The sequence below is a fragment of the Cupressus sempervirens genome, chromosome 9 (assembly GCF_028749045.1).
Source record: "Cupressus sempervirens isolate cs-2001-9-10 chromosome 9, ASM2874904v1, whole genome shotgun sequence".
Lineage (NCBI taxonomy): Eukaryota > Viridiplantae > Streptophyta > Pinopsida > Cupressales > Cupressaceae > Cupressus > Cupressus sempervirens.
Genome location: NC_143126.1, coordinates 349,671,211 through 349,683,422, shown reverse-complemented (window position 1 = coordinate 349,683,422; position 12,212 = coordinate 349,671,211). Strand labels below are relative to the sequence as shown.

At 32.7% G+C, this 12,212-nt stretch overlaps 1 protein-coding gene across 2 annotated transcripts in view; it reads left to right on the top strand.

Annotated features, from left to right (window-relative positions):
• LOC149538750 (F-box/LRR protein) overlaps positions 1-1,780 on the top strand; it is a 224,082-nt gene extending 222,302 nt beyond the window's left edge. For both annotated transcript variants that reach the window (XM_089800074.1, XM_089800075.1), the window contains one exon: positions 711-1,780. In XM_089800074.1, the coding sequence (XP_089656200.1) occupies positions 711-1,176 (466 nt within the window). In that variant the 3' untranslated portion in view covers positions 1,177-1,780. The remainder of the gene's footprint in view (positions 1-710) is intronic.
• Positions 1,781-12,212: the final 10,432 nt, after the last annotated feature.

The window sequence follows — 12,212 nt, the reverse complement described above, 5'->3', positions numbered from 1 at the left end:
AAGGTATTAACAACACGTTCAGTCCCTTTCTAGACCATTCGGAACCTCCAGACATCAAGAATAGGTGTTCATATATATATCTATGCCAACCCAACAAGATTCAACGCAGAAATCCCATATTCAGATTGGAGTAATACATAAGATATGTTTACCACTTCAGATTATTTCCTTGTTTCATAGGAAAATATTTTTTTTACTCATTGAATGAGGCATTCTATCTATAAGGTCACATAATCAATAATAGTTGATTAAGATAATTTACTCTGTTCTCACCATTTATCAGAGACTTATATCGGAATTATGGTTTGATAATAGAATTTCTGGAAATCAGTTTGAGCGATTCCTCCATTGTCAATTAATATTTTTATTGTGTTACAAAACTAAGACATACACCCAAGAATCGTATACAAGTTTGACTTAAAAGAAAATTCTCATTATTTGAATCATAAGAAATCAATTAAGAATGCATAGGGACATTACACATATCCAGCCATATACATATTGGGTGTACGTATCTGCATCCATGCAACTTTGAAAAACAATGTTGAGGCACAGCTTTGTATTTTTAGTCTGTACTTTTTTCTTCTTTGAATATCATCGATCTTTTGTTTAAAAGAGAAATTGTAATTGCCACTCTTACATACACTCATATTTCAATTCATATGCTTGCATCACACTTCTACGTTAACACACTTTTCAATTTATTACAGTGCCGATGAACAATACCTTTTTGTTGAAGGGGAAGGAATCAAGACTGGAGATATATTTCGGTTTTATAGAACAGACTCAGTGACTGGAAAGGCTTCTACAAATTTGGCACTTGAACAAGTGCGTGAACAGTTGAGAAATCCTTTCATTTCTGACAGAGTTCATCCTGCAACCACTATTGAAATGGTAGCCAGTACATCAATGCAGTATAATAATAAAGTACTTGGTGGACTCTTGTTTGCTTGCAATGGCCGTGGAGAATCATTTTTTGGTGAACCAAATGTTGAAAGCTCAATTTTTTCTCAAAACTTTCCGGATGCACCAATAACAGGAATGTTCTGTTTAGGGGAGATTGGGCCTCCATCGGTTCTTTCATGGGAAGCTGCAGGGGGTGATAGTAAGAGCCGATTAAATTTCTACAGCTCTATGTTTTTGGTGTTTTCTTATTCTCTGAAGTGCGCTCAGTAATTCTCCAAGCACAGCACGCTTTTGGTCCTATCAGCTGATCCTTAGTCAAAATACACAAAGTTGGCAAAATGTTCAAATATTGGCATTTAAGGTGAATGAAAGCTTAGCTTAAGGAAACTGGATGTATTCTATGCTGTTTATGTTGTTGGACATCCTTTTATGGTAAATTAACCTTAAAAAAGAAAAAAACATAGGATCAGGTATTAGTCCCCGCCTTTATAAGGCAGGGATCTAATGTTTTCGTTTCACCCCTGCCTATTTCTTTATTTTCCGTATAGTAGTAAAACATCGATTCAAGCCAAAGTTTTAGATGGAGTATTTTATAAATCATTTATCATATACAGAATTTCTTATTTGTGATTGGCCCGTAGCCAATTGCCTGGGCAAAAATAGAATTTTTTGGAATTGGAAAAAGCAGTAAAAAGTACAGCAATTATGTTCTAATAATAAATGCGTCTTACTGTTTGGAGGAAATGACGTGGGTCGGCCAAGGAGATAACAACAACGCAGAAGGCTATATAGCCGACTCCCGAGAAATTTGTACTTCATTTCATTAAATTTGCCACTATGGGTTTAATTAATATTTTAAAACTGATTTAGTAAATAGTGTCCCCAATAATTATTTTGTTATGAAGTATATAATTTACTGTAGTTAATGTATTAATTTGGATTTTATATTATTAAAAACGTGAGATAATAAAATTTAAAGATTAATTTGTTGAGTATATATCAACATTTTAAAGAATTTTTTTAATTTTGAAAATAATTAAAAAAATAAATATATTTAAAATTATTTTTATATAAATCAATCATCATTGTAAATTCTTAAATTTGACTGTTTATAAAAATATACTATTGTCATTAAGAATTGTATTGTTTTATATGAAATGGTAAAATTATATGCAATACATATAGATGAACTTTAGCATATATTAATATAATTTTATCAATAATCCTTTATCTAATTTCTAAATTTTGACTTATGTAATAAAACTTTATAAATCTAAAATTTCTTCTGTTAAAAATCTATTAATCCAAATTTCAAAATATTTATTAATGATTTTACATTGCATTACATTGATTTGTATATTTTTAAACTTTGGCTAGTCACCACATTGTTTTGTAGAAGTGAAGTTAAAATTTATTATAACTTCTCCTTTCAAAAACATTGTATGTCTTTAAAAATTGTATTTCTTTGCATTCATATGATCTAAAGTTTAAATAATTTTTTATTCTATTATTAAAATATAAATCATTAATTGCAAAGGCAGATACTCGAGCTCTTGTTATGTTAAAATTTATGGGAATGCATGCTTAAACAAAAGCTTTCCTCCGTTTCGTTCGAACTTTGATGCTGCTTCTTAGGATGCAAGCAGATACAGCTTTGTAATAACAATATGTCATTATAAGCGAAAAAATATAGTTTATAGAATTTTGAAGTTTTGCATTAATATTGCCTTCGACTTGTCAATGAAAGGTATTCTTCTAGGCCATCCATTGCTGTTGAAATAATTGGATTGGACCATATTTGCAAATTGCTAACGATTTAATATGTTGAAAGATGATTTTTTTTAAAAAGATTATCAATTAGGTACTCCATATGAGCGCCATCTTTTTGTCAACTTGAATTATTCTATTTGTACATGAAATAAAATTATCTTTATGAAATAATATTTTTTGAACTTGTTAGATCATGAATTAATAATTTTTGAACGAGGATCATCTTACGTTTATGGGACAACACTGTTTAAGTCACAGATGAAGAAAAAGTGCCTCTGGCAATAGCAATGACTGCTTGAAAGTGCATCTAGGAAGATGATACCATACCTAAAATGGCTTAAGCAAAAAAATGGCAGACCTTTGGCCTTGTAAAGATGCAGAAAACCTGAAGTGTGTAGTGGGTGGTTAAAGAATCTTAGTGGCATAGTTGAACAAATAGCATGCCTATCAAATTGTTAATTGCACCTACGGTGGTTGTCGGCAATCTTAAGTTCGATGACTAACTACTCACAAACTCAGGGCTGGTAAGCAATAAACAATTACTTCTTTTTTATAACTAGAGAAGATTACCAAATCATATACAATGCCATTAAACTCTTCAACACTTTTTGCCAAGTTTTTCTGCCTTCGTTAAATTGATTTTAACAAAATTAGTGTTGGGTTAAAAGTAAGCATTAGTTGAAAGCTATCGGTTCGGGTGTGAAGGATTGGTTCACTATACGACAAAGTTTTGGAAAGGGGTTTGGGTTCATTCATACAAAAACGTGTAAAATATAGTATCACGAGTTAAAATTAGAATGTCATAGTATCATAAAAACATTTAAACAACAAAAACACCATAAAGTTGTAATCATGACATCATGAATTATGATGATGCATTGTAGTATCATATACATCAAGTTCAACATCAAAGATTCATAATAATAAAATGTAATGATAAAACATAACATCAAGTTTGAGTATCATTGAATAATGGATTACAAATTTATTGAGCATCATCATCTTCTCCTTCCCCTTCTTCTTAGTCAATTCAATAGTAGTGCTAAGGCCAATGGGATCAACTACAACAATAACATTTATGGTATAAAAGTGTGAAAATTCATCAAGTGCAAGTTGAGAAGTGGACGCATTGAATTTTGTAAGCTCTACATTTATATCCCACATCTTCATCTCCCCTTCTTTGTATTCATTATTATTGTGTGAAATGATGCAAGTTTCAATGCACATATACCAAGTTCTTTTTAAAAAAAATTGTAATGTATTGTGCTTTATTGAGTGGATGGAAGAATATGTGTGCACCAATTTCTTTTTGATGCAAATGGACTAGCAGCCTATGAAGACAATTCAAAATAAACAATTAAAATAAAAACAATAATCTTATAAAATAAAAATTACTAGAAATTTATGAAGAGAAAGTAAACTATTTTTTAAAACAAAACTTATTTGTGATATAATTTTGATTGCAAGGGGTTGCAATATTTAGAATCTTTGGCTATGGAGGTACCACTAACTATGAGCATCCTTTCTAAACATATACCTAAGTACATCATTACTTAGACCTCTTGCTTCACAAACTATATGAAAGAGTCTTTCAAATGTTTCCTTTGACGCATCAAACACTTTTAAATCTCTATATAGTGGCTTCTTGGTAGATCAATATATTGTTTGTTATAATATTTTGGCACCAATGCATATGAAAACAAATGTACACGAGTTATCTTCTTCCATCTTTCTACAATAATAGCTTGCAACTGTTTGAAGATATTGGTCTTTTAATTTACAATTTGCTTGATCTTCTCAAGCATTGAGTATATCCCATCATAGGCCTCTCTCAAGCAAGGCCTATCCATGTCAATGTTTTGAAGCATGGTCATAATGGACTCAGTGAACCTCAGGAAATACTCTACACGTTTTACCATGAGTCATCCAATCTCCTTTATTTTGTTTTGGTTGCCCTCTTAGTGTTGTTATGCATCTATATAAACCAATTATTGCTAATGACCATATTGCAAAGTGCTAGTTTCACTAGCATAAGTCATCTCAAGATAATTAAGTTTGACACAAAATGGCTCTCAGCAACTTGTAACATACATTAGATGAAAGAAATACAACTATTAGAGACATGCTTTAGAAAATAATACACATGGCATAATCCAATTATGAAAATGAGAAATTGTAAAATACTAATTTTATTTATTTTTAATTAAATTAAAATTTCAAGATCAAGTTCACTTACCTTTAATAGCTTCAAATATGAGAACAATTTAAAAGTTCTTTGAGTCATGTGGTGGTATGTGATGAACAGTTAGATGTCCTTAGCCTCTTTATATACCTCATTGATCTACCCAATTTTGTTCTCAATCCTTTATAGCATAAGATTGAGTGAATGGACCACACAAGGTATCCAAAAGATATGTTGAAATTACTCTTCAGCCAACAAACCAACAACTTTACAATTCTTTGTGTTGTCCATTATGACTTAGACAATATTTCTAGCTCTCATTGGTCCAATAACAGAGATAAAAATATCATTAATAAGTGAATGGTCCATCTTTTTTTGTCACTCACAATCCACAGATTTCAAAAACATTGTCCATTTAGTGTGCACCACCATAACATTGGTCAAGGGATATAGTTTTTCACCCATCTCAAACAATTGATACCACTGTTTCAATCCATGAATCTCTTAAGGGCTTAAATGCATTGTTAATGACCTTGACCTCTCTATCCAACAAGGTGGTTTGTACCCTCTCAACTAGGGCCCTTATACCCTCTTGGAGCTTCATTGGCACTTTTCAACATCTTCTTCAAGTATAGGGAGCGAACAATACTAGAAGGCAATCCATCTGCATATAAGCATTTTTCCACATCAATGTCGACATTTTTTTTTACCCATTTGGAAATGTAGTTTGCAATGGTCCATTTCTTGTGTGTAAGGGTGCTTCAATTCAACATCAGGGTCAACTAATGTAGTATAAAAGGGGTGGTCTTCTATCACAATATTTGTAGAGGGGGTTTGCATTCCTTTGGTCTTCTTTTAATGTCAATGGTTATATTTTGTCTACATGCTTCTTTGTCTTCTATTTCTTCATGCTTTGCAATGTATCTCAATACTATTTCATTTGGTATCGGTGCACCTTTTTCCCCTGGGTATTTTACAACTCTTCTTCTATGGATTCCACACAAATGAAAACCACCCAATAATATGAACTATTATTTTCTACATCAAAATGTTGACTTTTCCGATGGAATGCTCCATCTATTGGAAGGGGTCTTGCATTATCAACGTATTTTGACAAAGGTGATTTAGAATGGGGTTCTATTATTTGACAAGTATTTGCTTATGGAGGAAGAGGTAGATACCATTGTCGTTCCTTTTTCCTATGGCAAGAAGTTTTAGACATATTCAATACAAAAATAAGAGAATGAAAAGTAAAATAAATAAATAAAGGTAGATCTTATGCATAATAAAAGAGAAATGAAAAAGATAATAAGCTTAAACAACAGAAAAAAATAAAATGAAAAATGAACCTTCCTTTCCATGTATAAGCTTGCAAAGGTGTAGAAATGAGGTAGAAACACTTAATGAAGATTCACAAATCAATCCTCCAACTTTTTGCACAACCAAACCCTTGCTTGGACATTTATTTACTCTTCCTCAAGAGAAAATAACCTATTTGCACACCACAAATGAATGTTAGAAGCCAACATAAACCTTTACAATCCACTTTCTAGGGTTGTGTAGTCAAAAATTAATAAAATTTGAAAAAAAATAAAAATTCAACTTGATCACTGACTTTGATTGTGACATGATTGAGGTTATCACTGGTTTGTTGAATTTTATTCTGGTCCACCTAGGTCCAAATTGGGTGTGGTCCAATTTGAACCACCCCTTGTGGGCTTGACCTTACCAGGACCCACTAGCATATGAGATCAATACACCAAACTAGTTCATCCCCAGTTGGTTCAGGGGCCCTTAGAAGAAAACTTTGGCAACTTAGTTTGAATGGTCATATATGGAAGTAATTGTCTTTGGTTATTGTTGCAATATGTAATTGTGTTTCAATCTTCATGTTTGGTGCTTGAATCTTCAAACAATTGATCAATGACATCAAGTTATATTAAGTTGTACAAGTCCAATCAAGATTAACATTGTATGAGTCACATAATCAAATAAGGTTGTAAGGAAGAATGTGTGAGGACCAGCAGTTGAGCACATTCAAATAGTTTTGCATTGCAATTTGCAAATTAAAAGCCTGTAAGAAAATCATCTATGAGTTAATAGCACCTATTGGAAAGAAAAGCTAGCAACTAGATCAATTGCCTAGGTTTATTGGTACTAATAGTGCACCAATATAGGGGCATTTGTGAAAAAGTTGCGAGGTTATTATGGTATTTGTGTAAAAGCATTGGATTAATGGTGCAACTTTTTGGTTGTTAAGTGAATGAGTAATCGTGAAAAAGGTGTTAGGTATTACGCAACACTTTGAAATGATCACTTTCTAACCCTTCCATGCTTAATGAATTCTATAGGAAGAATTGTTACTACCCAAAAGCCAAAAACTTCTTTTTTAATAGTTAAGTTGCATACAAAGATACCTGGAAAAATAATGTCAAAATTTGATGTATAATTTAGGTTCTATGGGTGTGAAAAGTTAGCTATAAGGTTAACGGTATACTTTCGCTAACATTCTCTATCAAAACTTGGGTGAGTCTTGTGCTTTGAAGATGTTATTTTATGAAATGTGGTTAAAACATTTATGCATGAGAATGTTATAGCAAATTATATTATTATGTTATTGAGAATATCATCATGTTTTCATTTTTTCTTGTTTCTCACAATTTTTCCTCAAGTTAGTTATTATTAGTTACAAGATGTGGATAACTTCATTGCGGAGTGAAAAATATTTATATCAATGGTCATAAATATGTCATTTCTACCTCAACAACTCAAATTTTTATATATAAATTGTAGACATCTAAATTATAATCAACAATTTTTAATAATTTTTTTCCATTAATTTTTTTTAAAATTTCTTATTTGGTATTTTTTTTTGTTACAAATTGATCATTTTAATGTAAGTACATAAAAAAGAATGAAAATAGTCTTCAACATTGAGACTGAACTAACAATTACAATGATCACTTCAAAGCAAAAGCTTTGACATTCAATAATAACAATAGACACAACTTCGAAACTTATTTTCTTAATTAAATAAGAAACACACAACTTCAAAATGATATGCAAGAAACACACAACTTCAAAATGGTATGGGATGGGTATGGCTCTCGCTACAATTTTGGCAAATGTTGTGATGTATAATTCTGGCACTGGCGGATCTTATGTTGGTAGTTCGAGTGCATCATCTTCTTGATTTCTGCTTGATTGTAATGGTGTCTCCTCTCTTTCAGAGGTGCTAGCTAGGAACAAGGGTTCAGTTGGTTTCCCATCACTTTGGCTAGGGTTTCTGGTGCGTAGAGCTTATGTTGGTCATTACATTCAAGATAAATCAAGTGGCTTTCGATCATTCATCTCTTTCGATTATTTGCATATTTATGGATTCTAACGTAGTCTCCCAAGGTTCCATGAGTGGCTTTCTAAGCTCTAAGAGCTCATCATTTCTGATTCGATCCATCTTTTGCCTTTAGCTAGGTGTTTCTTAGTGTCAAGTTTTAAAATGCACATTCTTTGTAAGAATCTTTAAGCTTGGGATTCTCCTTGATGATGAATGTTGGTGTGAAAAATAAATCACAATCTATTAATAATTTCGCTTAGCATAAAGCACTTCCGAGTGATAGACGTGCTCGACACAAGAGGGTGCCGAGTGATAGGAAGACGGTGTCGAGTAAGCTTGGCACAAGGAGCTGAGTGACTCGGCACTAAGGGCAACTTGACACAATGTATGCCGAGTGAGCTTGGTAATGAAGATGTCAAGTGAGCTCGGTCACCGTTGCAAGGTGATGCTCGGCACTAGAGGATGTTGAGTGAGCTCGACAGCAACAACAAAGAGTGAGCTTGACCAAAGACTAAACTGAGTGAGCCATTCAATAGACTTATAGTCTAAGCATTTCTACCATTAAAATTCAAAGGGAAAAACTTTAAAACTTGCAAGTATGGAAATCTTAAATGCAAAAAATGTAATGTTAAGTAGAAGGAGGACAATAGGTTCCCAAGTACGCTTGCTTGCTTGCTTTCTTATATTCTATTCAACAAAACTATTACAAAATCTAGGAGTATTCGGCTACAACCAGACAAACCTTTAAAACTTCAAACTGATAAAACTTAAACTTCAAACTTACAACTCTAATGCTTGCATACAACAATGCCTGGAGCAATCACTACTTCACAGGTCGAATCAATAAGAACTTATAGAATAACAAAAGAGTCCAACACGTGCTAAAGCTTCTTTTTGTCTTTTGAACTTTCTGCACTTCCTTTCTTTGCTTTGATCTGCTGATCTACTTCTTTTATTCTGCACTTCTCCTCTCTTCTTTGCAACTGATTTAATCCTTCTACTTGTTCTCTTCAACTGGTTGAATGAGAACATATTCATTCCATTTTGTCTCTTGCCAAAAATATATTCCCTCTCATTTTGAATTCAAACTCACCTACCCACATTCAATGTTTCTGACCGTTGTGTAGGTCATCAAGGTGGTAGGTGGGCGTTTGGCTCTAGGGGCAACCAACCTATTGCATCAAATTTTTGACACTCCCCCTTTGTCCTGAGCCAAATAAACAAGGATCACTCCTGATCTAAATCAACTACACCAAGACTCTCTCTTAGGTGCACCAAAGTTCCAATGCCTAAAGGCTTAGTGAATATGTTTACTAGTTGCTGCTTAGACTTGCAAAATTCCATTTTGACATCTCCATTCTCCACTAACTCTCTCATGAAGTGATATCTGATCTCGATATGCTTGCTTCTCCCATGGAAGATTAGATTCTTGGGCAATGCAGTTGAGGAGATGTTGTCACAATAAATTGTGGTTCCATCCTCTTGCCTTTCATTCAAATCTGTCAAGATCCTTCTTAACCAAATAGTTTGACACGCTACTGCATTTGCTATTATGCATTCAACCTCTGATGTAGATTGAGAAACAATAGGTTGCTTCTTGGATGCCTGTGAAATTGCACTTGATCCCATATGAAACATGTATCCGGAAGTGCTCTTCCTATCATCTAAACTTTCAGCCCAATCACTATCTGTGTAACCAACCAACTTGAAATCATTTTCTGCAGTATACAAAATCCCAAATCCCTTAGTACCATTCACATACCTTAGGATCCTCTTTTCCGCTTGCCAATGGAAATCCTTTGGTGTTTCCATAAATCTGAAAATCAAACTTACTGCATGCATCATGTCTAGTTGAGTTGCAGTCAAATACATCAAACTTCCAACTATACTCTTGTATAGTGTTGGATTCACACTTTTGGTGCAATCTTCCTTACTCAACGTCAAATCTACTAATCCAAAGGGAAATCTAATTTGGGTTAGTTGTTTACAGTTGGGCAATTGATTGTTTGTTTGTCTATTCCTTTGTTTGTCTATTCCTTCTAGAATATTGTTCTTTGTTTTTGTGAGGGAGAGTTATTTGTCTTTCTCCCCTTTCTTGCTTATGTCTCACCTTGTATTTTCTATGTTTCTCATTGTGGATCTTAATGCTTATCTTATTTTTTGGGTTTTAGGTCACTCTTAAAACCAACTATATATTAGGTTTTAGGCCCCCTTTAAATGCTATTTTCACTTAATAAAAAAAAGAAAGAGATTAAACCACCTAAAATCTTCAAAATTAAGAATCATAATATTCATTATACTTTATGATGTGCTTATTGAATGATGTATGAATATTTATAAAATTCTAATATCTATGATATTAAAAAAGTATAAGTGAATGATATATTTTACTCCACATTGGTGGTATGGATAATGTATTTGATCAATAAGCATGTTTTCTTTGAACAAGCACAAAGAAATAGGCTTAGTGGAAAGGATAACTTATTGAGTTAAATTTTTTCACACAACTTAAGTTTGCATACAAGGAAAATCTTAGAAATCCTTGAGTTTCACCTTGCAACTAAAGAAAAACTTTGATATTGTCTAGAGGAAAGGAACAAAAGTTACATGGTTACAACATTAAAATTAAGATGAAGATGCCATGGGATGTGGTTCTCAATCCATCCTCTCTTGCATGTGGAAGCACCTCACCTTATTATGAGAGTAAATCTCTATTGCTATGACTTGATCATAAGGCGATGTTTATATGACATTTTTGTGAGCCTTTTGTGTGAAACATGACCATAAGTCTCCTTGGAACATTTTGGGAGGGTTCTTTTTAGACTTGTACAAGGGAATCAATTCTGAATTCATCCATCATATGCATATTTTGATTGCTTAGCCGAAATAAGGTCTTAAGGCTTTCTCTACTAGAAGTAAAAACATTTGGTCGACTAGATGTTTGCGATGATAATATAGACACATGATAATAAGAAAAAAGATAAACTATAAAGGGGTTTCAAAAACACAAAAAACACTTTTTTTTCTCTTGGAAATTTGTAGTGTAGAAGACAACTTTCTCAAGGGTAGTTCTTATGAATAATTGCATAGTATATATATATATATATATAGGAAAGAGATAGTCTTGGAGAAAAGGGAAAGCAAAAGCTAAGAGATTTACAAGATGATCATATTAGGGAAATTGTTGCATTAGTCCCAACTAAGAAGTGATCAAGTGCTAATGTTAGGTATGTACATTGATAGAACTCATTTAATGTGCAGAGTCAACAAGAAGCTATAAAAAAGGTCTAACTTATAAATGAGAAATTCTAAGGGGAAAAACAATGGTATAAAAGCAATTTTAGAGAAGAAAGAGAGCCAAACGATGGTAGTGAAATAATGTTAGAAGATATGGAGGAAAACCAACACTTTAAAGATGGCTTGCATGATTAAAATATATGACGAAGATGATCAAATGATGTAAGGAAGAGATTATGTGAACTCAAGAAGCATGAGATTATTGGAATATGAAAGAGTTTTGACATCACTATTGACTTATAATAGGTTTCAAAATGAATGTTCTCTTGCCTCCCATTAGTTCCTCAAATTTTTGGTTGAAAACCTATGAGCCCTATCTGCTCAATGATGGGAAATTCAACATAATTTGGCTAATGGCTAGGATTGATACTTTATCAAAGCCTCTTCTCTTCAAACCCTACAATACTTAGGTAGGTATACCTTCACATAAATTATTAACAATGATTGAATTCTTTTGAATGCAGGCTTTCTAGATGATGGTCTTCAAATGACAAGTAATTCTCAAGGAGAAATCAAAAGCATAAAACCAAATGCTTTTGGAATACTTAAAAGGGTGATTGTAAATATGAGTAAGAAAGGATAAATGATATGTAGATGATCTAGGAAAAGAACCACAAAAATATAAAGGATTGATACTTTATCAAATCCTCTTCTCTTCAAACCCTACAATACTTAGGTAGGTATACCTTCACATAAATTATTAACAATGATTCAATTCTTTTG